Raw genomic sequence first — 27,621 nt, 5'->3', positions numbered from 1 at the left:
TGCCATAATTTCCCTCTTAGAACTGCATTTGCTGCATCCCATAGGTTTTGGGTCGCGTGTTTTCATTGTCATTTGTTTCTAGGTATTTTTTGACTGCTTTGATTTCTTCAGTGATCTCTTGGTTATTAAGTAGTGTAGATTTTAGCCTCCATGTGTATTTTTTACAGATATTTCCTGTAACTGATATCTAGCCTCATAGCATTGTGGTCAGAAAACATACTTGACACAATTTCAATTTTCTTAAATTTACCAAGGCTTGATTTGTGACCCAAGATATGATCTATCCTGGAGAATGTTCCATGAGCACTTGAGAAGAATGTTGGTTTTGGATGGAATGTCCTATAAATATTAATTAAGTCCATCTTGTTTAATGCATCATTTAAAGCTTGTGTTTCCTTATTTACTTTCATTTTGGATGATCTGTCCATTGGTGAAAGTGGGGTGTTAAAGTCCCATACTATGACTGTGTTACTGTCGGTTTCCCCTTTTATGGCTATTAGCATTTGCCTTATGTATTGAGGTGCTCCTATGATGGGTGCATAAATATTCACAATTGTTATATCTTCTTCTTGGATTGATCCCTTGATCATTATGTAGTGTCCTTCTTTGTTTGTTGTAATAGGCTTTATTTTAAGTCTATTTTATATGATATGAAAATTGCTACTCCTTCTTTCTTTGAATTTCCATTTGCATGGAATATCTTTTTCCATCCCCTCACTTTCAGTCTGTATGTGTCCCTAGGTCTGAAGTGTGTCTCTTGTAGACAGCAAATGTACGGGTCTTGTTTTTCTATCCATTTAGCCAGTCTATGTCTTTTGGTTGGAGCATTCAATCTATTTACATTTAAGGCAGTTATCGATATGTGTTCCTATTACCATTTTCTTAATCGTTTTGGGTTTGCTATTGTAGGTCTATTCCTTCTCTTGTGTTTCCTGCTAAAGAAGTTCCTTTAGCATTTGTTGCAAAGCTGCTTTGGTGGTGTTGAAATCTCTTAGCTTTTGCTTCTCTGTAAAGGTTTTATTTTCTCTGTTGAATTTGAATGAGATCCTTGCTTGGCAGAGTAATCTTGGTTGTAGGTTTTTCCTTCATCACTTTAAATATGTCCTGCCACTCCCTTCTGGCTTGCAGAGTTTCTGCTGAAAGATCAGCTGTTAACCTTATGGGATTCCCTTGTGTGTTATTTGTTGGTTTTCCCTTGCTGCTTTTAATATTTTTTCTTTGTATTTTTGATACTTTGATTAATATGTGTCTTTGTGTGTGTCTCCTTGGATTTATCCTGTGGGACTCTCTGCGCTTAATGGACTTGACTATTTCTTTTCCCATATCAGTGAAGATTTCAACTATAATCCCTTCAAATATATTCTCAATCCCTTTCTTTTTCTCTTCTTCTCCTGGGACCCCTATACTTCAAATGTTGGTGCATTTAATATTGTCCCAGAGGTCTCTGAGACTGTCCTCAATTCTTTTCAGTCTTTTTTCTTTATTCTGTTCTCCAGTAGTTATTTCCACTATTTTATCTTCCAGATCATTTATCCGTTCTTCTGCCCCAGTTATTCTGGTATTGATTCCTTCTAGAGAATATTTAATTTTATTTATTGTGTTGTCCATCAGTGTTTATTTGCTCTTTAGTTCTTCTAGGTCTTTCTTATACATTTCTTGTATTTTCTCCATTCTATTTCTAACATTTTATATCATCTTTACTATCATTACTTTGAATTCTTTTTCAGGTATACTGCCTATTTCCTCTTCATTTGTTAGGTCTGGTGGGTTTTTACCTTGCTCCTTCATCTGCTGTTTGTTTCTTTGTCTTCTAATTTTGCTTAACTTACTGTGTTTGGGGTCTCCTTTTTTGCAGGCTGCAGGTTCGTAGTTCCCGTTGTTTTTGGTGTCTGCCCCAGTGGCTAAGGTTGTTTCAGTGGGTTTTGTAGGCTTCCTGATGGAGGGAACTAGTGCCTGTGTTCTGGAGGATAAGGCTGGAACTGTTCTTTCTCGTGGGCAGGACCACATCTGGTGGTGTGTTTCGGAGTGTCTGTGAACTTACTATGATTTCAAGCAGTCTCTCCGCTAGTTGGTGGGGTTGTGTTCCTGTTTTGCTAGTTGTTTGCCATAGGGTGTCCAGCACTGTAGCTTGCTGGTCCTTGAGTGGAGCTGGGTCTTAGCATTGAGATGGAGATCTCTGGGAGATTTTTCATCTTTCGATATTACGTGGAACCAGGAGGTCTCTGGTGGACCAATGTCCTGAATTCACCTCTCCCACCTCAGAGGCACAGACCTGATACTCAGCTGGAGCACCAAGACCCTGTCAGCCACACAGCACAGAAGAAAAGGGAGACAATAAGAAAGTAAAAGAAAAATAAATAAAGTTATTAAAATAAAAAGTATAAAAAATTAAAAAGTAATAAAAAGAAAGAATAGAACTAAACCAAAAGAACAAATCCACCAATGATAACAATTGCTAAAAACTATACTTAAAAAAAAAAAAAAAAGACAGAACCCTAGGACATATGGTAAAAGCAAAGCTATACATACAAAATCACACAAATAAGCATACACATACACACTCACAAAAAGAGAAAAAGGAACAAAATATACATATCATTGTTCCCAAAGTCCACCGCCTCAATTTTGGGATAATTCTTTGTCTATTCAGGTATTCCACAGATGCAGGGTACACCAAGTTGATTGTGGATATTTAGTGCACTGCTCCTGAGGCTGCTGGAAGAGATTTCCCTTTCTATTTTTTGTTCACACAGCTCCTGGGGTTCAGCTTTGGATTTGGCCCCATCTCTGCTTGTAGGCCGCCTGAAGGCATCTGTTCTTCACTCAGACAGGACGAGGTTAAACTAGCAGCTGATTAGGTAGCTCTGACTCACTCAGACAGGGGAGAGGAAGGGGTACAGAATGCGGGGCAAGCCTGGAGCAGCAGAGGTCAGCGGGACCCCTATAATTGCACCAGCCTGAGGCGTGCCATGTGTTCTCCCAGGGAAGTTGGCCCTTGATCATGGGACCCTGGCAGTGGTGGACTGTACAGGCTCCCGGGAAGGGAGGTGTGGATAGTGACCTGTGCTTGCACACTGGATCCTTGATGGCTGCAGCAGCAACCTTAGTATCTCATGCTCATCTCCCACGCCCATCTCTGGAGCTCGTTTAGGTGGTGCTCTGAATCCCCTCTCCTCGTGCACCCCAAAACAATGGTCTCTTCCCTCTTAGGCAGGTCCCAACATTTTCCCAGACACCCTTCCAGCTAGCTGTGGCACACTAGCTCCCTTCAAGCTGTGTTCATGCAGCCAACCCCAGTCCTCTCCCTGGGGTCTTACCTCCGAAGCCGGAGCCTCAGCTCCCAGCTGCCACCTGGCCCAGCAGGTGAGCAGACCAGCCTCTGGGGCTGGTGAGTTCTGGTCGGCACCGATCCTCTGTGTGGGAATCTCTCCGCTTTGCCCTCTGCATCCCTGTTGCTGTGCTCTCCTCTGTGGCTCCAAAGCTTCCCCCCCTGCAACCCCCCGTCTCCACCAGTGAAGGGGCTTCCTAGTGTGTGAAAACTTTTCCTACTTAACAGCTCCCTCCCACTGGTGCAGGTCCCGTCCCTATTCTTTTGTCTCTGTTTTTTTTTTTCTTTTGCCCTACCCAGGTAAGTGGGGAGTTTCTTGCCTTTTGGGAGGTCTGCGGTCTTCTGCCAGCATTCAGTAGGTGTTCTGTAGGAGTTATTCCACATGTAGATATATTTCTGATGTATTTGTGGAGAGGAAGGCCATCTCCATGTCTCACTCCTCCACCATCTTGAAGCTGCCTCTCTCTGGTCTATGTTTTAGTTGCTCACTCATCTTGGAAATTGTGTGTGCTGGATTTATAATTAACATGTGAATGTATGTCACTTTTTGCCTTAGAGTTCAGTAGGAACATACGACTTTCCCCTAACCTTTGATATGTCTAATACATTTTCATGCAATTCAAGTGCCTTGTTTCTGTGTCTCCATCACTATTCCTTCAGAACTACGTTCCCCACACCTTTCTTTTGATCTGACCAATTCTGTTTCACTCTCTGAACTTGCCTCTGTCAAGACACAGGTGAGTAAACCTCAAGTGCCATCAACCAGGCCACCCCACCTCGTTCATACACATTCCATGATTCGCTCCTAAATAAACATGTTTCTGAAACAAACAATAAATTGTAGTGAGTGGTCATTGTATAAAGAGCATTAGAGAAGATACTCTACAAGGAGAACCAACAGAAAAGAATACTCAATTCCTCAATTAAGTTTGTAACCCAATTAGGCACTGAGAGGACTGGGGAGGACTGATCAGAGCAGGATCCTGGGGGAAGAGAATTAAACCAATTTCAAAGGAGGTTAAAACTGGACTGAAATAGGATTTTGCCACTCACCTCAAATCATACACATTTTTCTGACTTTTGAGAATTTAGTTGCATACAACATATGTGGTAAGAAAGTTTTGATCTTGGTTAATTTATTTTCATTATCCAACACTTTGTAATAGACGTGGTTGTTTTCAATTAATCCATACCGTCAAGTGTAGGAAGACCCAACTTTCAATTGCTTTGATGTACCAATTCCTACCCCAAGCTAGAGTTTTCAAAGATCAAATTCTATTCTATTTACCTTTCAACTAGTCTATTTACATCGGAAAGATGTTGAGAATTTTAGGAAAATACTTTGAAGCACACATTTTATATATAATTTCAAAATTATTATTATTAATTTAAAATTATTTATATAATTTAAAAATTAGTTTAAAACTGGGTGGTAACCACTTTAGCTAACATATATTAATATTTAACATAGGAGTAAATGTTTCTAGAGAATGTAATTGATATTTGGCTATTTATATATTGTAGAATACAAAAGGATTTACAGTTTAAATAGTATTTCAAATGCCAAAGAATAAAAAACAGAATTGAGACAGTTCTGTTTCGCTTTATGAAATAATTCTTTAGATACAGCAGATTTCAGAGCATATTATTTGAAATTAATCAGTAAGTGAGGTCTAAAGAAAGCAGTTTTGTTTTACAACTTCCTGATCCCATGAGACCATGGGTGACAACACTCAGGGGTGGCCACATGTCTCCCTCCACAGATGCAGAGGATCCCCGCACCTTCCACTCCTTCCAGCTGAGAAAAGGCTTTACGAATCATGTGTTTTGTGTAGGGATATGGAGCTCTCAGAATTATTAATTACAGGGAGAGAGCAAAAGACAGAGCCAATTCCGTAAATTCCAGCGTGCTTGGATGGAGAGAACAGGTGCCTGGACGCACACCTAAAGAAAACCGAAAGCACAGGATGCACTTCACCTCTGTGGAGGGCCCCACTCTCTGCGTGCATAGCTTTCATCAGTCACACAGCAAACCCACAGGAAGCCCCCCACTTCCTCTGCAGGGGAAGCTCACAGACAGACTGCTCTCTAGTAACTAAGAAGCAAGGCGCTCTATGTAAAAAACAGAACTGTACTTTTTTTTTAAAGAGCAGTGAAGCACTAAAGTTAGTAAAATCGACACAATTTAGCACAGTTAAACATGTGTCTGTGACCTAATCAGCTTCAATCTATGCCTTTAAAACATATCTTGACATCAGTCTCTTATAAATGGTATAAATACAATAGAATAACTTAAAATAAACTTCTCACCTCATCCATTTGATGATTTTGGCATGAGATGGTAGTAAACAGCTGCAGTTTGATTACAGGTGCAAAAGTCTAATTTTTGACATAGTGGAGAGAACAGGAGGTATAAAGTCGAACAGACCTACGTTCATACCATGGCTCTTACCCTTTATCAATTTTTGGTCTGAAGCAAGTTAATTCCTATAAACATCATTTTCTTATCAGTTAAATATGAATTATAATAGTTACTTTAAAGGGTTATTATAAGAATTGCATAAGATAATGCAGTAAAAGAACAGGTGCACAGTACATAGGTAATTAATTCTAGTTTCCTGAATCCCTTTTATGGTGGTTACTTTAGGTTCTTATGAAAGAGACACACATCATCTCAAAAATGAACCAGTCCCTAAGTAAACTTATGATAAAGAGTCACCGATTCCAAGAGCATATGATGTCATTACTGAGGGCTAGGCTTCAACTGCTTCCCAACAATCTGACCACCAAATTAATTTATTATATTTTCTAGCTTCTAGACATTTCACTGGCAACAAGGAAATGAGAAGGTGTGAAATTTAAATCAATCTATTTCCCCCGTGAGTTTCCAAGCTGTAACATCAGGTGTTTTAAAATCACCCAGTTCATCAGGTTTTCCGCTTATTATTGGTTCAGAGCTCATGAAACATAGAAAATCACTATAATTTTACACACATGAATATCTGCCTTGAATTATTCCAGCTGGAATCTTAATACACAAAGTAATGTTGTTGGTGTTTGGTCACCATTGATAGTATAGAATACTTTTTGTCCAGGTTTTCTTTGGCGTTATCAATATAACAGAGAATTCAGTAATATACGTCCTGGAAATAAGAACTAGAAAGATCTAACATATTATCCCAGATCACAGCTTAGTCATGCCAAAAAAAGCGTTGCAAAAATAATAAGAAGATATTTTGAGGGCACTGTTTTTCTTAATTATTTCTCACTTTATTTCTCTTGACCTCTTTTCATTTTTCTTCATTGTATTGACTACTGGCTAATCATGACAGTTAATGAACTACCAGCTCAGTCCACCAGGGCTCTTCAAGTGTCCCAGCCTGATGGAAGTCTCTGCTCTTAAAAAAAAAAAAGAAGCTGGGAAAACCTGTTTTATGACATTATCCTTAAGAGCATCTTTACTCTTATGAAAGTAAACAGAATAGCTATATTTCTGAAAAGCACCAGATAATTTATAAAACGAAGTTCTCAACCAATTTATATCCTTATTTATCCTCCAGGAGGAGTAAATTTTCATGTATGATGCAGGGCTGCTTCTTTTAAAAAAGGAAGTCATTTTATACTTGGAAAAGTTCTCAAAAATCAACAGATTCTTTGATTTTACAGAGAAGAACACTATGTCCCAGATAGCCTGAGTATGTTGTCACAAACTGACCAGAAACTGACCTGGGTCTGAAACTCAGGAAGCAGCCGTCTCATTTTCTACTCAGACCCCACTCTAGAAAACACACTTCTTGGTGGTAATTTCTAACACTAAGTTATTTTCAAAGGTAGAGTTAGGAGAATGTATAAATAAATTTTAAAAATGGTTTTATAACCAAAAAAGCAATTGCTAACCACAATTACTATTTCATATAAGTGTTTCCTATTTTTACAGGAAGTGCATTTTGGTGCAAGAAAAAAAGGCATAAAATGTGGCTTCTTTAGTAACAGAATAAGAAAGTTTCTGTGGAAATTAAACAGACACTAACTAATGTTTCATCCACCAAAGCAACTTAAGAATATTATTTGGTTTTAGAAAAGCCCTGGCACATCTTATAAAAAATCATATCCATGTGACTCTTAGTGCAACCAGGCCCATCTCTATACAACACCTGAGCAGCCGCTGTTTCCTGATGGAGCCAGCACTTGTGGGCCCAGCTCTCCGGCAGGACATGGAACAACATGAATGCTGAGGAGTTTGTGCCCAGTGCCACTTCCAGGCTGATTTCCTTCACAAAGTCTGAATGAAAGAAAACCCCCTCCCACCTGACTGGAGTCCCCTGCAGGCTGAGAAACACGGCCACCTAGCTGGCTGGGCAGATGGAAAGATAAAGCAGAGGCAAATAAGAGGGGAAAGGGAGCTGACATCCTAATTAAATCTTACCTGCTGAGCAGCATCTGAACATTTTTTCGGAGTTTCTAAAACAGCAGATTGAGACTCTGGGTTGAAAAGGAAGAAGACAGGCAATATGTTAAAGAGCAAATTTTCCCATTTCTCTGATCACAAAATGAAACTAACTGTAATATACCTTCAACCATAATAAGCACCAAAACACCCAGGCTACCTTTCATAATAAGCATCCAAACACCCAGGTTATACCTCCGTGTTATGAGGACATGACTGCTTTTGAGTACATGAAACACACAAAACGACACACTCATGTCATTAGGTATTTTTTAAATTAGATTATCTCTACACCCTTCTTTACACATCAGTCATGATTATTTGTCTCAACTCCTAGTTTCTACTTTGTGCCATGAAGTATCTGCCAAGACACTCACTGTTCGTATTATTCACTTAAGTCTGTACAGTGACAGAAGCCAACTCCCCAGTCTGGAAGGGTGGGATCTTGGATGACTTACCTGACTATTGACAACTGACCTTCCACTCTCAGTGAGAGGTAACGAGTGCTCACCAAGAGGCAATGAGTAATTGTCATTTGAGAACCTACGGGACTGAAAATTCTTCATGCTGGAAAACCTAAGGGGTAACCAAGGCCATGTTTTCTTTTGTTTTCTAAGCTAGGGGATACTTTCCTCTAAGTGAAGCTTGCACGGGAGTTACATAAAAACCTAAGAGAGCTTCCAGGAATCCCCAGCGCTCTGTGGATGGGAGTCTGAGAACGACTCCCCTTGCCCATCCTGGGCATCTATGGTGAGGAACCGAGGCCCCGACACAGTGGCTGGTGGTGAGACAAAGATGAGTCTGTCTCCTGACCTTCACGCTGCCCCCTGCCCCCGACTGGCATGCAGACCAGACACCTGACAGCACACAGCTGTCACTCTGAGGGATACTTCAGACCTTCCCAATTCAGCAACATTTTAGTATGTGACATGTATGTGACAATGCATAGAAAAAATAAAAGGCAGTCGTGGTTTAAATCGTACAACATATTGCTAAACTAAATTGAAAGTTCTCATTTCACTTGGATTAAAGCACCGTCTCCACCTGGGCCCACGGACCTCCTTCCACCTGCCCACACCCCAACCTCTCTGGCTCCACACCCACTCACAGGGCTCTGGCCACACTGACCTTCCTGCCACCCTGTAACACGCCAGTCCCGCTCTGGCCACAGGATGTCCAATGGGGGCAGGGCGAGAATGTTGGCCCCCGCCCCCACCCGCTCCCGGGAGCACCCCCGTGGCCCCGCCCCCACCCGCTCCCAAGAGCACTCTGTGACCCCGCCCCCACCTGCTCCCGGGAGCACCCTGTTCCCTCTCTCTCTCCACAGTGTGGGTTCTCTAAGGAAAGCCTGCAGAATTCACTTGTTTGCCGACTTCACTCTCCCCTCGACTAAGTCAAACGCTGTGAAGAAAGACTTCGTAGATTCTTTCTTAATGAATCCCCAGCATCCACAACAGTGCCCGGTGCACCGCAGATGTTTAAAATATGTGTTGAGTAGTTGTGGGAGGAGATGAAAGGAGAGATCAAAGAATGAAGAAACCATGGAAGCGAAGCAGGAGCCCCAGGAAAGTGGGCGCTGGGCCTGCACCTGAGCTGAGAGAACATCTTTCAGGACAAAATCACAGAGAACAGCATGACATAATCACTCACCAACACGTGTCACTGTGGCAATAGAATATTAACAATGCAGGCCTTTTCCCAAATACTGCATTTCACTAAGTTAATCAAAACGTTTGTCTCTTACACTGACAAATTTCTACTCTGAACACAACACCAGAGTTGGCCAGTTTTGAAGAAAGAGCTTTAACATCAAAGCGAGGACAGTTAATATTAAAGCAAATCCAGACTCTTGAATGCCTTTTGTTTTCTGCTGGTTTTCGTCACCTCCAAATCCTCCCAAACACAAGAGACTTGAGACAAGGTCCTGGGGCTTTGTACAGACTAGAACATTTTCTCTTCCTGCCTTTCTAGGTAGATGGTGCAGGAAGAGCCCACAGGGTCTCCTGGGGTTCACGAATAGTTCTTTCCCTTAGAGACGCACACAGGGTTTCCCAGCTTTTGTCTATAGCCCTAGACCTCGTGACCTGCCCAAAAAAGCAAACTTCTGGCTCTGATGGTAAAAAGAATGTGTACACCTCACCAGAACAATGAACTAGAAAGACTTATCAAAATTGCAATTTTTTGATCACCTACACCTAAACTTTGAGTTTCTCTCTATCTAATTCAATGGCTACCTGAATTGAGTTCATTCTCCCACCCTCACCTCTTTCACTACACTTACTTCCTTGAATCAGTGTGTCATGACATCTAGGAGAAATTTATACGTCAAAATATTCTCTTCAAAATCATAAGCTGTAGTACAGGAGTTCTAGAGGGTCAAGATGTTAAGGTGAAAGAAATGTATAGAATAACTATAAAGCAAGGGGAAAATGAATGAGAATAATCAAGAGAAGAAAGAAAAATAAATGTCAAGGAGAAAGAAAATAGGGGAGAATAAAAGTAAGAAAGAGAAAAAAGAAGGAAGGGAAAGAGAAAGAGTAAAGAGAAGCATGAGAAATCGCAAAAAGCGCTGCCCGTAGAGGGAAACCAGGGCCCGGGCTGTGCCCAGTGAGCTGCCTCTGAGCACCAGCCGAGTCGGGAGCCCATGGGCAGGCAGGTAAGAAGCCCACTGGGTTCCAGCATCCTCAGAGCGACGACCCCTTGTGTGAACCCCCGGGCCCTCACCCCGACATCCTCCCCACAGGGCCTGGAGCTTTCGGGAGCCCCTCCTCCTCAGCCCCACGTCCGAAGACAGCCCCCTTCATCAACAGGACGGCTGCTTTCGGAGTGACCCAGGGAAGCTCTCAAGGGCACATCTTAACTGCCAACTCCTCCACTCACCTGCCCTAAGGATTAAGAAACTAGACTGGTTTTAAAGTATTACTGTGAAGCAAAGTAGGAGAAATAACCTTCCTGACAAAACTTCAAATGTTCCATGTTTTTAAAGTTACCTCACAAACAGTTCTGGACTCCCCACAATTCCAAATATGTTCTAGAAATGATCTCTCTATCATCACAAATAAGCCTATGACTTATAAAACAAAACATATGTGGATGAGTTTTACATTTGTAGAGGGGACAGCAAGAAAAATAAGCAAGACATGACACTCTGGTAAGAAGGGAAAGTAAATCAAATCACCCCTTTAAATATACAAAATATGCCTTCTGAAAAATGAACTAAGAAATCTCTAAAAACTTACATTTTAGTGAGAAATGCACTTATATAAAATAACTAAATTATGCTTCTTTAATTCTATACATCAATTTGATTCAAATCTAGTCAATTTAATTGAAAGAGAATTCATTAAATTTCATTTAAATAGCATGACTTACGATTAGTGGCCTAACAAATGGTAGATGTCTTTACTTCTGGTATACCCTGTCCTTCCACAAATGAAGATGGGGTTATACATGTAATTTTCCTAAAAGGAGTCAACACTATTCTGCATATTTGATTATTTAACAGTCTGGATCTTCCCGTCATTGCCAACAAAGGTTGTCCACACATGGGCGTTAGCTTGCATATATAAGGGGGAAATGCAGGCTGATTAAAATAAAACTTAACATGGAGAATCATTTCCAGGAGACACAGTTGATCTCTTCTAGAGCATTTTATTCCTTGAGAGATGAATGCCATCAAACATCCCCCGGCCCCTTACAGAATCTCTGCTTTACCTCAAGTGAACATGTGTTAAAGCATTGGGACAGACCTGGAAATAGGGTGAGGATGCTGTTATTTGCATTTCATCCCACAGAATCTCCTTTATTAAGAACCAGTAGAAAGACTTCTTTTGGATACTAGAGGACAGCAAAGTTGTCCTTCTGGGACTGTTGCTTTTCATTTCACAGACACACAAGGCATGATACAGACTTGTTTCCACTTCCCTTCTACCTTAAACCCAAGGCATAAATTTCAACTACCTTTAAAAACTGCAAGTCCTTCTGAAATACACTTCAGGATGCTAGTTCACCCTAGCCTCATTTTATTGCCCCATCCTAAATTCCTTTCAGTTTAATCTGTTTTCCTTTGTAATCCTCTTGTACACCTCACATATTCATAAGCTGCTCAGATCATTTTTTTGAAGCCAAGGTGGGTTACCATTCTTTCAGCCAGCACGTAAACAGATATTTTAAGATTTCTACACAAAAAGCTTGTCATGTTTCTAACAGCTCTCCTTCCATATTTTCTTCCAGGATTTTTTGTGTCCAGAACTGCCTTTCTAAAATAAGTCCTCCATTCACTCTCTTGATCATTCACATTTTTAAAGGAAGATAAGGGCCTTGATTTTCCAAAGACACACCAAGAATGATCAAGTCTCTGTTCACACCTAGACATCTTGACCCTGTTCATCACACATTCAAAACTAAAGTTAATTCTCTCTTTGTGTAAATCTATCGAATAACTTTTGAAGCTTGGTAGTGAGCCCCTAAAATGGTCCTCAAGCTGTTTCAGCACACCGCATTCCGTCAGATACTTGCATTCATATGCTGAGTAGATATTTTATTTATTTTTATCTTTTTCAACAAAAGGTCTTCATTTATTCACTCAAATATTTAAGTATATAATAGGTGTCCAAAGGTCTTGAAATGTCGGGAGTCTACACAGAAGACAGATATGTAGAGACAGGAAAATTACATATCTAAATAATCCACATGATAGAGATATGAATAAAATACCACGGGGCTCTAGAAGAAAGAACCACCGTGGCAGGGAGGTGGGTTGTATCAAATAAGTAAAGGAAAATGAAGAGAGTAAAGAGAAAGAGAAAACAAGGTAAGTAAAAAGTTTTCTTCTTACTACTATTTCTGCCACAAACTTCTGGAGCAAGCACATTGCTTCCCAACTTCCCTTCCAGCCTTGTCCTTCCAGGAAACATTCTACAGACTTCAGACAGTCAGGCTCCACTGTGGAGGCAATGTAGACAGGCTGCAGGGAACAGGCTGGGAGCCGAAGATTGCCAGGAATCCACAGCCCTTGAGGCTTTACCGCAGCCTCTGCACTCAGACTCACGTAGCAGAGGGTCCGTTTCTACATCAATAGGTGAAGGTGGAGAAAAACCCGTTTCACAAAATGGATCATGGAAAAACAAAAGTGAGTTTTCCGAGAAAGGCAGCACGACGAATCTGAATTAGCCAGACATGTGGAGTAGTAACCAGTGTGGAGAAGTGCCAAAAGGGGGAAAAAAAGAAAAACCAAGTTGGCAATTTTTTAAGATGGAACCACAAGTCTTTCTTCTTCAAAAAGAAAAAAAGTCATTGAGCTCTTTAAGTCAAAACTGAAAGGGACCAGATGCTGCAAACAGTGATTTTAGCCGTGACACCCTTGCACCAATCACAGTCAAGTGCACTGGAAATAGTTTATCACTTTTAATAATCACATTATCAAAGACTACAATTCATACCTATTTTTTTTTAAACAGTAGACTCGATGCACAGTTTTTACTACATTATCTACATTCTCACTCTTACAACTGACTGCTTGCCTACGACAGGGAAGGTGAATGCCCCAGAATGAGAATGCCCCATGGATTCACAGCAAGAAAAGTTTAGAAGGGCCATTAGACAATTTGGACAAAACAGCTGTTGGGCTGTTGGGTTTAAAACAGATCAATTGGAGAAAAACAAGTCACTACATTAAACTATTTTCTACTTACCTCCATCATCCTCTTCAAGAAGGCATATTTTAAAAGGAGACAAGTTGTTATATTAAAAATTGCTGCTCTGGCATTTTGCAAGCTACATCAAATAATGAAGAAAAAACTAGGTTACAAACTTCCTGACATCAATTCCGACTATCATCTCCTACCAAACTAAAATTCAGATGATCACTAAGTAACTTTCCATCTAGTGTTCCTCCAATATACAATAAAATCAGTAACATAAAATGTTTCAGTTAAAATTGAGAGAAGTAGACACACTAGGGAAGAAAAAAATGAAAACATCATCCTAATCAATGATGTAAAACACAAGATATGAACAACTGTTAAAATAACTCATTGAAATTGACCGATTCTACTATATCTACACCTAGTTATTTCCTAACCAGTAAGTTAATTTTTAACATAAACAAATAAAATAGTGTATTTAATGGGATCATTATTTTAGTTATATGCTTTTCCTTCTAAAACTAAATTTGCTTTTATGTGCTTGTTTTTTTCATGTGTTATTATGTCAGCACCCCCTCGTCTCTGAAGGTCTACCTTGGCCCTTGATCAACTGTTCTCTGCACCACGGGAAACGCAGAGCCCTACACAGAACACATGTCCTACATTGCATCTCTTGTATGTGGTTCATTTCAGGGAGTATAGTCCACCAAATAAACACTAAGCAGTGTTTCAAAAGCATCAGACAGCGAAAGGGGGACATGCAGTATTAGGTGTGGGCCCCCATTAAGTGCCTCAGTGCAAAGAAGAAACAGGTAAATGCATCGCTCCAGGACTGAGAGAAAAACAGAGGTTATAAGCACTAGGCCCCTCTGCAGACCTTTGGGCAGGAGCCTAGAATAAAGTCCCTGACAGTGTGGGTCATTGTTGGCTTTAAAGGGAGCTCATGAGTTAGATAATGATAAACAACCAAATTCCATAAAAACATTGTTACAAAAATAGGATTCTTAATTCAATACAAAAAATACAAAGTGCTTTCCTAGCTTCAGGCTCCATATAAAGCTGACATTAATCTCATGTTACCTTCAAAATACTTCAAAAATAACACAAAATATTTTAGGATGACACAAGAGACAAAGAGAAAAAAAAACCAAAAGGAAATACTTTTTAGAAAAATATTACAACTGAACACTGAACAATTTTTTTAATTACTTAAAATTTAGATTTAGTAAAACATGTTTCTCTATTTTGCCTCTGTCAGTTATCTCTGAAGGCAAAGAAAAAAACAAAGAAAAGTTCAAAGAAAGCAGTAAGGGAAGAGACAGGGAAAAGAGGTATGGTGGCTACCACCCTTGAAGCCAGTAGGCAGAAAGTTCCTTTCCGAGCTCTCAGCCCATGCGGAGTGTGCAGCTTCCCCCGGGGTGGTGGCCACAGCAGGACCCCGAAGCAGTGGTTCTCGGACTTTATATACACTTTATATACACTGTAGTAACTGGACAACCCAGGGTCCCGTTCCCCAGAACTCAGCAGCCTTGAAGAATTTTCAATTTAACAAGCTTCCCGGTGATTTAGCTTGAGTCATATGCAGATTATAATCTAAGAAATACTTGAAGGGAAACCCAGACTCAATACCCAGTAGGTACTGCACAGTTATTCGATGTTACTTTCAGAATATTCACTCTTCCCGGGGCCCTACCTGTGTCAGCATCCTTGGGCCTGTGTTCTTCATCAGGAGGTTTAGATGGTGGCCAAGCAGCTGGGACTCTCCTGGGAAACTGCCCTTCTATATAATCCAGTGAGTGTGTAGGTTGACTAACTGCAGCCCAGGTGTAAAGTTGATCTTGCTATATTTCAAAAAAATAATAATAATAAGCTATTTTAATTCAATCATGAAAAAAATGGAGTCTTCTTGATTGATATTTGCAACATCATTTCTATCATAAACATACGTGTGGTGTGCATATATATACATGCAAACATCCATAAAACATTAAACAGCATTTTATACAAGTCAGTGTAGATTCATCACATAAATATTCCTTCTCACAGTCTTTTCATTTTCATAACCATACCTGTTGCAAATTCTATTCTACGGTAAGATTTAAGTCTCTGTCTTTGGGGGTAGGAGGCCATGTGGACCTACATGGAATTACAAGGTCAGAAAATCCACTCAATCACAGAGCCCCCTGATGAGGCATCTTCAATGCACAGGAATACGATGTCCCTTTGAAATCTGTTTAAACACTTGTGGCAAGGTCAGAGAACAGGCAGCGCTGGGCATGAAGGACCATAACAGCTTCCTCACCTTCAAGAGCAGGAAGCCCAGGAAACTGATTATCATGGTTCCAGGTTGGGGACTGTTTGGGAAACAAACTATGAAAAAAAAAAAAAGGTAAATGAACCTGCCAAGAAAAAAAGAACTGGGCAGGGATCTGGCAAAGAAAGCTCTTCCCAGCTGCAGACCAACAGAATCCAGACAGAATGAGAAGCAGGCTCATAACTACACCTGGTGCCAGGAAGCCAAGTGGGAACCTCACAAAAGACGCCACACCAAGGCCCGTGAACACCTTGCGAAACTGCCCGCTAGGATTTCAGGGTGACAGCTGCTTCAGAACGCAGGCTCGCAATGTACACAAGCCCTGGGTTCTCTTCGTGACGTCTTCATTCCTTACAGGTATATTTCCCTAAACCTTTTGATCAACATAAAAAGTAAAGCCGAGAGAATAACAAAAAACATGCTGTAACCACCACGCTGAAATTGTGAACTTGACTGAACGGATGGAGAGGCACTGATATTTCTGTAATTTGTTTAACAAGTTAATTTAAGAACTTCATAAAATATTCTTCAGTGTCAACAGTAAAATGCAATGGATAGATCATTTAGTTTAAACTTCACCTTTAGGGACAGTCACTGGCCCTAACTGAGAACTCAGATTCCTGGGTCAGTGGTATTGAATTGGAAGGGTCCCGATGCAGACCTGGCCAGCATTTCAGCCAGTCACATCTTTCAAGTATTCATACCTTGATGGACACCAGAGGCTTTGCTATTTGGCCTACTGAATATTAAAAGTAGCTTTTCCAGCACTGTTGACAATAGCCAAATCATGGAAACAACCTAAATGTCCATCAACGGATGAATGGATAAAGAAGATGTGGTACATATATACAATGGAATATTACTCAGCCATAAAAAGCAACGAAATAATGCCATTTGCAGCAACATGGACAGACCTAGAGATTATATACTAAGTGAAGTAAGTCAGAAAGATAAAGACAAATATCATCTATCACTTATATGTGGAATCTAAATCTAAATGAACTTATCTATGAAACAGAAACAGACTCATAGACAAAGAGAACACACTTGTGGTTGCCAAGGGGGAGGGGAGGGGGGGAGGGATGGATTGGGAGTTTGGGGTTGGTAGATGCAAACTATTACATTTAGAATGGATAAACAACAAGGTCCTACTGTATAGCACAGGGAACTATACTGAATATCCTGTGATAAACTGTAATGGAAACTAATATAAAAAAAATGTCTATAACTGACTCACATTGCTGTACAGCAGAGATGGGCACAACACTGTAAATCAACAATACTTTAGTAAAGAAAAAAAAGTAGCTTTTCATTGGCAAAATGAGTGGTTTAATTAGCATGATATTAGAAATGAGCTCTCATTGGTAAAATAAAGGAATTCAATGAATATGGACCAGCAGAAACATCAGACATCATTCTTACAAGAACAAGGTAAGACATGGGCAAGGGGCGAGGTCAAGGCTCGATGCCCTGACGGTGCTGCATCCAGCGCTGGTCTAGGAAGCAACTCCCAGGCTGTCGGCAACCACTCAGCACAGAATCCTGTCGTCCTCATGTCCATATCACCTGAACCTTCCATGTAAGGAGCAGTCAAGCACTCGCTGCCAGGGGAGCGAGAGGTATGTTTCCTAAAAGGGGAACTCTGACTTAGCGTCACCATCCTAATAGTAAACCCACTCAGCCTTGGACTTCATCTGCTCCACATAAAAGAGGCAGCACCAGCAGCTAGGGGGACAAATGTTTGCACTCAGGATTTCATCGCTCACTGAAAAACGAAGCTTGCTACAAGCACTCTGCAAATGCCAGAACAGCCCGGCCAGTCCTTCAGTCTTTCAGCCCCACCCCAGGACTGGAATAAATTACAGCTCTGTGATGACAAAACCTCTCCTTCATCGTGTGTCTCCACGAGGAGAGAAGAAGCAAACACAAAGCTCTTGCATGGCTCTTTAACATCTACAGAATCAGATGTCAACTCTTTGACCTGTCGTTTAAGTTTTTCTATATTCCTCCCATTCATCCTCCCAGATTCATCTCCCTGCATTTCCTAAATCAAGCTCCACTCCACTAGAAGGTCCCACTTAGCCTCCCCACCCATGGAATCTAACCGATGATTAAGTCTAGCTGGGGTATGCCCTCCCCACTCCCAAGTCACAGCTCTGACAGGACGCCGGCCACCCCTTATGTTGACAGCTACCAGCACGTGATCCAGATCAGTGACCGAACACGGTCTTGAATGTAGCTCGTCACCCCTCAACTGCCTGAACTCCTTCAGCACATGAGATGTGTACACAAGTTCTGTAAATCTCCCCAAGCACTTGAGAATATTAAGACTCCATAAAAGCCACTTAATGTCTACTGAATTAACGAATTTGTCAGATAAAAGGAGAAAACAAAAGAGATGGTTTGTCAACATGAGCAGAAGCTGGAGCTAGGGATCTCATTTTCTTCACTTGCTTATTAACAAGAGTATTTCATGTGCATCAAATGGAAAACAAAGGTATCAAGTGATCCATTATATCTAAACCTATTCACAACTATACCATATAAAGAAACATATGGAGCAGATAAAACTCCTAGGATATAATCAGTGCTGTACCCCAGACAAATCTCATAACTTTATGAGGCCTCAGTGTTCTCACCAGTAATTCAGGAAAACTGCCTGCTCGTCTTTTTCGCAGGACTGGAGTGAGACGGGTGCAAACACTATGTGGAAAGAGCTATGAAAACCACATGGTGTGATTCAAGTATAAGCACCATGACTACTACTTGTTTTGATTTTTTTAATCTATGTTTCATTAGAATAATTACACATTTCCTGTATTTTAAAAAGTCCTTTTAGAGAAATTAAATATTGTCATCAAATGTACACAACACCATGTGGTTGTTGAACCAGCCCGAAATCTTTGCTATATTTTGAGAATCTAGGTGAGCAAAGTGTAGTCGGCAAAGTTCCCTTGGCATTTGTGCTGATTGTCACTAAGTTTTGAATTCAATTAACAACCGCCCTGTGGCATTTCCTCAACCATCCACCCATGTCTTTTTCTCTGTTGTATTTCTGTTTAACATTTCAGACATGTATGTGTTATTTTCCCAAGTAGAACATGCAAGCTTCCTGCCACCAGTCACCAACCACATCCTATACCCCTTGTTTTCCACCGGTTTTATTCTGTATACATAACAGACACACAATGAGTATTAAGGAATTGGAAGAGTCAAGATCAATAAAAGTGTCTTTTAACAAATTACACCATAGTTTTATATGAGTTAAAACAGGAACACTTTTCCCTGACACTACTCCACCGCCTTAAATTCTTAAAGTCTGTTTTTATTTTTGTTGAACTGGATCATTTATTCCTATTAAAGAAAACAAATACATGCTTTCAACCTTAGGCAGATCAGAATATTTAAAATCACAACCTGAAAGTGGCATAAACAGGCCACAACCTGTTTCTTTTAGCAGATATTTTCCCATCTTTTAACTGGCCTATAAATAATAACCCCCCAAATAATTCAGCGCTGCAATTCACAAATAGTTTATTTTAGAGGGCCCACTAGAAAATTGCAACAACTGAAGTGAGGCATTCTAAGCGTGCTTTGTTGAAACTGCTGTAGTCAAGATGAGGATTTGGTTGTCACCTTATGATAATATTTAGTAACGTTTCTGTTAACCGTGCCTTCACTCTGTGCATGGGGGAGGATCTAGATTACTCCCTGAGAGGCATGGCCGCCCTTCCTATGACACTCCTAGGACGTGTCAGTGCGCGGCCATGGGCTGCCCTGCATGTGGGAACAATCCTAGTCTGGACTGTTCACCTCCTCAGGTCTCAGCACTGCCTCAGCTCCACTGTCCGTCTTTCAAGGCCAAAGGGTGTCTATTTGAGTGGTAAATACAGTCCGTGTATCCCAGACATCCCAGCAAGTGCATTCTCCTAACAAACATCGAAAGTTTGACTGAGGGCAACAAAAGTAGAAAATTGCCACGAAGTACGGCACACGACCATTTCTTTACATGCACGCTATTCATCCCTAGAGTACAGAGAAAAATCTGTGTCGGGCCAGCAGATGGCTCTCAGCCTGCACCTGGTCACACTAGCCTCAAGAACTGCTCCAGCCAGCTGAGCCTGGGCGTGACCACTAAGAACAATACAGCAGGCCCTCAGAGAGTACACGGAGGGTGTGTCCATCCCCTTCAATAGCACTCTCAGGAGAAGGGTTCTGAGGATCAAAGGTCTCATCTTGGAAATTTACAGCTTCATTTGAGGAATTAAATACCTGGATGGTACTGAGTTTATTTGTGCTTTGTTAATGCCATGGACGCGATGTGCTTTTTGTTCTGGCTATTGGAAAATCTGAAATAGGTATATGGCCCACATGCCACGTGTTTTCCAGTTCCAGAATGTATGCTTCTGATTAGCCTCATTCCTACCTCCATTTACGTCCCCCCCCCCCGGCAGCTTAGTTTTGTCTTTTTTTTTTCTTTTGTGCACTCATGGCTGAATTTTACTATTTTACCATATCTTACTTTTCTTACTAATCATTGTAAATACTATTTGGAATAAGGTGGTGATGAACACATTATTAATGTTAGGGAATTGATGGAAAATCCATTTATCTACTTTAACTCATTTGAACATTTTATGACTGGAAGGATAAAACAGTAGATGCACTGAGAGTAGACTGAACTGTACTCACAGTATTTTGGTTTGCATTGACCATTTAATCGTTAAAAAACAACAACAAACTATATAGAGTCGTTTTGAAATAGGGGAGATAAAAAACAATAAATAATCAATACTATACACAACAGCATCCACTGGGTGTAATATTTTCTAATCCCTCTTTTAATATATTCTACAGCTGTAATCATACTGCACATGATTTCATACTAACATAGTGTAGACTTTTTAAACTATTGCATCATTTTCAAACTGATAATATACATTTTTGCCACAATCATGACACAGTTAATATTATACTGTAGCCATTTAATCAGCTCTTGACAGAACACGTGAATGTGACTTCCCAAAGCACCCCTGGTTCATAATTAAATAAGAAATTACACCCCTGGAAGAGGACACTGACCCTTGAACAATGTGGGTTTGAATTGAGAGGGTGCACTTACACGGGGTTATAAATACTGCCATGCTCCACGGTCTGTGTCTGATTGAATCTGCAGATGGACAGGAACCACAGATATGGGGCCGGGAAGATCCCACATGCCACAGAGCAGCTGGGCCCGTGAGCCATGGCCGCTGAGCCTGCGCGTCTGGAGCCTGTCCTCTGCAACGGGAGAGGCCACAACAGGGAGAGGCCACAACATTGAGAGGCCCACGTACCGCAAAAAAAAAGAAGACCTAAATAGACATTTCTCCAAAGAAGACATACAGAAGGCCAATGGGCACATGAAAAGATGCTCCACATCACTAATCATTAGAGAAATGCAAATCAAAACTACAATGAGGTACCACCTCACACCAGTCAGAATGGCCATCATCAGAAAGTCTGCAAATAACAAATGCTGGAGAAGGTGTGGAGAAAAGGGAAACCTCCTGCACTCTTGATGGGAATGTAAGTTGTGCAGCCACTTTGGAGAACAGTATGGAGTTTCCTTAAAAAACTACAAACAGAATTATCATATGATCCTGCAATCCCACTCCTGAACATATATCCGGAGAAAACTCTAATTCAAAAAGATACATGCACTCCTATGTTCAGAGCAGCACTATTTACAACAGCCAAGAAATGGAAGCAACCTAAGTGTCCATCAACAGATGAATGGATAAAGAAGACGTGGTAATATATACAATGGAATATTATTCAGCCATAAAAAAGAATGAAATAACGCTGTTTGCAGCAACATCAATGAACCTACAGATGATCATACTAAGTGAAGTAAGTCAGAAAGAGAAAGACAAATATCATATGATGTCACTTTTATATGGAATCTAAAAAATGATAAAAATGAACTTATTTACAAAACAGAAACGACTCACAGACATAGAAGGCCGACTTACAGTTACTACGCGGTGGGGGGGATAAATTAAATTTTGGGGGTAAACAGATACACAGTACTGTAATACACAGTACTATATATAAAATAGATAACCAACAAGAACATACTGTATAGCACAGGGAATTAAATTCAATATTCTGTAATAACCTGTAACGTAAAAGAATCTTAAGAAGAATATACACATATGTGTATATAAAACACTTTGCTGTATACTAGAAATTAACACAACACTGTAAATCAACTATACTTCAATTAAAAATTCATTAATTTTTAAGAAATTAAAATACTGATCCCTTTGGAACCAGCAATTCTACTTATAGAAGTTTTCCCTAAGGGGAAAATAAATCAGTAATGTGTAAAAAATATTCATATACTAGTATATATTTATTTCAGTGTCATTTATGTTTAAGAAAGAGAGAAAAGCAGAATTTCCAAAAGTAGCACTATGAATTGAAAATTATGGTATGTAAGAGTAAGCAAGAGTTGTTAAAATCCTATCCCATCAAATGCCCTGTAACATTTTCTTCATGAGGTATGTTGACACGTGAAAGCAACTGGCTATAAATTGTATGTGCATTATAAAAATAATAACCAGTGTAATGACAGAAGAGGTCATTAGAACCAGCCCTTCTGCTGGAGATTAAAAATATGACATTTTGTGTGTGTGTGTGCACACGCACACACACACACCCATACACACATTTATATACCTCTCAGTAGAATAAATATAAATGTAAATAAAGGGGAAGGGAGTATTAAATTAAGGAAGAATTGAAAAGCAAGAATCCAGGGGAGGACAAACACCTAGGGAGCAGACACTCCCTGAGGGTTTCTGTGAGAACTTGACTGCAGGTTATCAAGGAAAGGATTGGAAGTTAGTGTCTCTGCAGAGGTTGCTCTTAGTGACACCCTTGCTTTAGGTTAGGATCCAAAACACCATCACACTAGGAATAAAGGTAAACTAGAAGGAGACAGTCCTCTCAGGGCTGAAATTCAACTTTAAATTTTCTAAATCCCTGAATGTAACTCCAGGTGATCCTGGAGTGCTAGTGTCCCAGGTCCCTGGCAAAATCAAACACAAATCCTATCTCAAAAAAGATAATGTCAATCTAGGTATCTGCACAGCATAAAATAAAAAATAACTATAAACATGGAGACACAAATCAAAAATAAAAGAAAATTAATAGAAAAATAGACAACAGAAAAAGACACACAAGTGCATCAGATATTATCAGACACATATTGTTAAAAAATTATGTTGAGTCTCAAGAAGATAAAAGACAAAATGCAGAATTTCAGTACAAAACTGTGAACAATAAAAAAAAGAAATTCTAGAACTGATAAATAAAATAACCAAAATTAAACTATACAACAGATGTATTTGATGATAAATTAGAAACAGTTGAATAGGGAATTAGTGCATTTGAAGAGACACCAAAAGAAACGATCTAGAATGTAACAGAGTCAAGAGGATGGCTGATACTGCAGAGAATAAGAGACAAGGGACACAGTGAAAAACTATAACATATGTGTAAATAGACTGACAGAAAAAATGGAAAACAGAGAAAGAATAACATTAAAGCATAATTTGAAGAAAGGTTCTGGCTGATGACATTGTAAAATGAGAGAAGGGGACTTCCCTGGTGGCTCAGTGGTTAAGAATCCGCCTGCCAATGCAGGGGACACGGAATCAAGCCCTGTTCAGGAAGATCCCATATGCTGTGGAGCAACTAAGCCCATGTGCCTCAACTACAGAGCCTGCGCTCTAAAGCCTGTGAGCCACAACTACCAAGCCTGTGTGCTGCAACTACTGAAGCCCACGTGCCTAGAGCCCATGCCCCACAACAAGAGAAGCCATTGCAATGAGAAGCCTTCACACTGCAATGAAGAGTAGCCCCCGCTCGCCGCAACTAGAGAAACCCTGCACACAGCAACAAAGACCCAAAGCAGCCAAAATTAAATAAATAAATAGTTTCTAAAAATGAGAGAAGGCATTCAAGTCACTGATTTAAGAAACCCTATGAAGCCTAAGAGAATAAATGTAAGACAACCACACATAGGTGCATATAGCACAACTTTTGGATGAAACGGTAAAAATAAAATTTTAAAAGCAGCCACAAAAAAAACAGATTAATGACAAAAAGCAGTAAATGGACTATTTTTTTAAGGAGTCAGTATCATTGGAAGCTATAAGATGCTAGTCTTTTTAAAATTCTGGTCTTTTTAAAATGCTGTAACAGGGGATCAGTCAAGGTAGCAGAGAAAGAGGATGTGGAGCTCACCTCCCCTGATGAACACATCAAAGACACATCTACATGTGGAACAAATCTCACTGAAAACTAACTGGAAACTGGCAGAAGGACTGCTGTACAACCAAGGCTGTAAAAAAGATACACATGGGGCTTCCCTGGTAGCGCAGTGGTTGAGAGTCCGTCTGTCTGCCGATGCAGGGGACATGGGTTCGTGCCCCGGTCCGGGAAGATCCCACATGCCGTGGAGCGGCTGGGCCCGTGAGCCATGGCCGCTGAGCCTGCGCGTCCGGAGCCTGTGCTCCGCAACGGGAGAGGCCACAACAGTGAGAGGCCCGCATACCGCAGAAAAAAAGAAAAAAAAGATACACATGCAATCGTATAGGAAGAGAAGGAGAGCAACTGGGCTGGGACCTGTGCCTGGGAGGGGACTCGGGAGAAGGGAGATTATATGAGCAGAAATCCTCCCTGGGGGTGAGCAGCTTAAGCCACAGATTGGGGGCCCCAGTCCTGGTGCCTGAGGCGGGGAAGGTGAGCTCCCCTGGCTGGTTGGAGGACGGCCAGGATGATAACAGGAGGGCTGAGGGAAGCCTGGACTCCACTTGTGAGGTACACGAGCACTGGAAGTGCACCCCCAAGGCAGAGAGGTCTGTCTAGTGGCTGCTGGTTTTCCCTTGACCATCCTGCCAAGCTCCCCAGCCCCAGCTGAAGGAACACTCCAGCCCCACTCAATCCACATAACACTGTAGGGCTGGATCTGGGGTAGGCATGACTGTGGAAAGGATGCTAACATGGGACACAGAGGGACCCCGGTCCCAGGACAGAGTCCGGGTGGGGCAGCAGTGACCACTGTTGCAGCTTACTCAAGCAGAGCCTCAGAAGCAGCCCAGATTCTGATGGCGGCCGCTTCATCACACCTCGCCCCCTAATACACTCTGAGAGTCCACACTAGCCCAGCCACCCTGCGACGTGGCTCCGCACCACTTTTGGGGCGGCAGAGGCTGGGGGCGGGGATCGGCTGTGAGGGGAAAGGGGACTTGCTCCCAAGGCAGTGTCTGAGCGGAGTGGGCACACAAATACAGGTTCCTGCACAGGCAGCACACTGCAAACAGCTAGGAGCCAAAGGCCTGCACAGGCCCCACTTGTTTCAGTACACCCCACTCTGGGGCAAGGGTCCTGGCGCTGGGAGAGGGAAAAACACAGACTTAAAGGAAACAGCAGCTCAGGGCCAAAATTCAGGGGGTCTGCTCTGGCCACGTGGAATCAGACCCTGCACCCAATAGGGTGGTGACGGCCACTGAGCAGAGAGGAAGTCCTGGCATACACCCGGCTTCAGCTCTAGCACCTCCATTTCCAGCCCCATCCCCTACACCAAGGTAAGAGCTGCCAGCACACCCTGAGGAAAGACCTGGCTTGCATCCATGTCAAATCCAGCTCTCCCTCCAAAGGCATGGGGCACACGGAGTCTGTACAGGGATATTCCCACATGGGAACATCCCTTTAAGATGACAACAGGTAACTGTTTTACCTAAATTCATAGAGGCAGAGAAAGTTAAACAAAATAAAAAGGCAGAGGAACTGCTCTCAACTGAATGAGCAAGAGAAACCCCTGAAAAAATAATGAAACGGAAATAAACAATTTATCAGGTAAAATATTCAAAGCATTGGTAATAAAAATGTTAACTGAATTAGGGAAAAGAATAGATCAACACAATGAAAACTTTAACAAGGAGCTAGAAAACATCAAAGAGACCCAATCAGAAATAAAGAATTCAACAGGTGAAATTAAAAAAAAAAAAAAACACTAGAAGGAATGAAAGGCAGATTAGGTGATACAGAAGAATGCATAAGTTATCTGGAAGATACAATAATGGAAATCACATAATCAGAACAACAATCAGAAAAGCAAATTTTAAAAAATGAAAACAGTTTAAGAGATTTCTGGGATAACAATAAGAATACCAATATTCACATTATATGGGTTCCAGAAGGAGGAAAGAGAGAAAAGGAGATTAAAAAATGTGTTTGAGGGCTTCCACGGTGGCGCAGTGGTTGAGAGTCCGCCTGCCGATGCAGGGGACACGGGATCGTGCCCCGGTCCGGGAAGATCCCACATGCCGCAGAGCGGCTGGGCCCATAAGCCATGACTGCTGAGCCTGCACGTCCAGAGCCTGTGCTCCGCAACGGGAGAGGCCACAGCGGTGAGAGTCCCACGTACTGCAAAAAAATAAATAAATAAATAAATAATGTGTTTGAGGAAATTATGCTGAAAACTTCCCAAATCTGAACAGGGAAACAGATGTCCAGGTACAGGAAGCACAGAGGGTCCCAAACACAATGAACCCAAACAGACCCACAATAAGACATATCATAATTAAAACAGCAAAAATTAAAGAGAGAATTCTAAAGGCAACAAAAGAAAAACAGAAACACGTACAAGGAAACCCCATAAGACTATCAGCTGATTTCTCTGCAGAAATGTTGCAGGCCAGAGGGAGTGGCATGATGCATTTAAAGTGCTAAAAGGGAAAAACCTGGAACCTAGGATACTCCACCTAGCAAGATTATCATGAAGGAGAGAGAAAGAATTACTCAGACAAGCAAAAACTAAGAGTTCATCAATATTAAACCTACTCTAAAATAAAGATAGTGTCTTATCTAAGTAGAAAAGAAGGAACAATCTATAGAAAAGGGAAACTCTAACCAGGAGAGGCAAATATATAGTTAAGAACTGAGGATCAACCACTTAAAGCAAGTACAAAAATTTAAAGAAAAATGCAGGGGACGTGGGTTCGAGCCCTGGTCCGGGAAGATCCCACATGCCATAGAGGAGCTAAGCCTGTGCACCACAACTGCTGAGCCCGCGCTCTAGAGCCCACAAGCCACAACTACTGAAGCCCATGCGCCTAAAGCCTGTGCTCCACAACAAAGAGAAGCCACTACAATGAGCAGCCCACCCACCGCAATGAAGAGTAGCCCCAACTCACCACAACTCGAGAAAGCCTGCACACAATAATGAAGACCCAATGCAGCCAAAAATAAATAAATAAATTTATTTTTAAAAAAAGACAAGGCTTCCCTGGTGGCACAGTGGTTGAGAGTACGCCTGCCGATGCAGGGGACACAGGTTCGTGCCCTGGTCCAGGAAGATCCCACATGCCGCGGAGCGGCTGGGCCCGTGAGCCATGGGCACTAAGCCTGCATGTCTGGAGCCTGTGCTCTGCAACGGGAGAGACCACAACGATGAGAGGCCCGCGTACCGCAAAAAAAAAAAAAAAAAAATAGACAAAAGGTTGAAATATCAATAAGTTAAATATCCATCTCAAGAATTTAGAAGGGAAAAACTCCCAGCAATATAGTCCAAAGACAGAAGGAAGGAAATAGATAAAAGTACTAATAAAATATCCCCAAAAGAAGTGCTCTAAAAAAAGCTAAGAAAATTGAAAACCTCTGACAAGTATTATCAAGGAAAAATATAATTAACCACTGTTAGAAATGAAAAAAAACCCGGATTCCTACAGATAGTAAAAACTGTTAAGTAAATATTAAAAAAACTTTATATCAAACATTTAAAAATATTAGATGAAATGAATAAATTCTTTTTAAAAATGCAACTTACCAAAAT

At 41.1% G+C, this 27,621-nt stretch overlaps 1 protein-coding gene across 1 annotated transcript in view; it reads right to left on the bottom strand.

Annotated features, from left to right (window-relative positions):
* The window catches only part of FMN2 (formin 2), a 328,287-nt gene that overhangs the window by 220,218 nt on the left and 80,448 nt on the right, over window positions 1-27,621 (bottom strand). The window contains exons 5-6 of the mRNA XM_029226181.1: window positions 15,114-15,261; window positions 7,755-7,810 (exon numbers count right to left, since the gene is read on the bottom strand). Of these exons, the coding sequence (XP_029082014.1) occupies window positions 7,755-7,810; window positions 15,114-15,261 (204 nt within the window). The remainder of the gene's footprint in view (window positions 1-7,754; window positions 7,811-15,113; window positions 15,262-27,621) is intronic.

The sequence above is a fragment of the Monodon monoceros genome, unplaced genomic scaffold (assembly GCF_005190385.1).
Source record: "Monodon monoceros isolate NGI ecotype Baffin Bay Population unplaced genomic scaffold, NGI_Narwhal_1 Contig2617_ctg1, whole genome shotgun sequence".
NCBI lineage: Eukaryota > Metazoa > Chordata > Mammalia > Artiodactyla > Monodontidae > Monodon > Monodon monoceros.
This window is presented reverse-complemented; position numbering and strand designations above follow the sequence as displayed.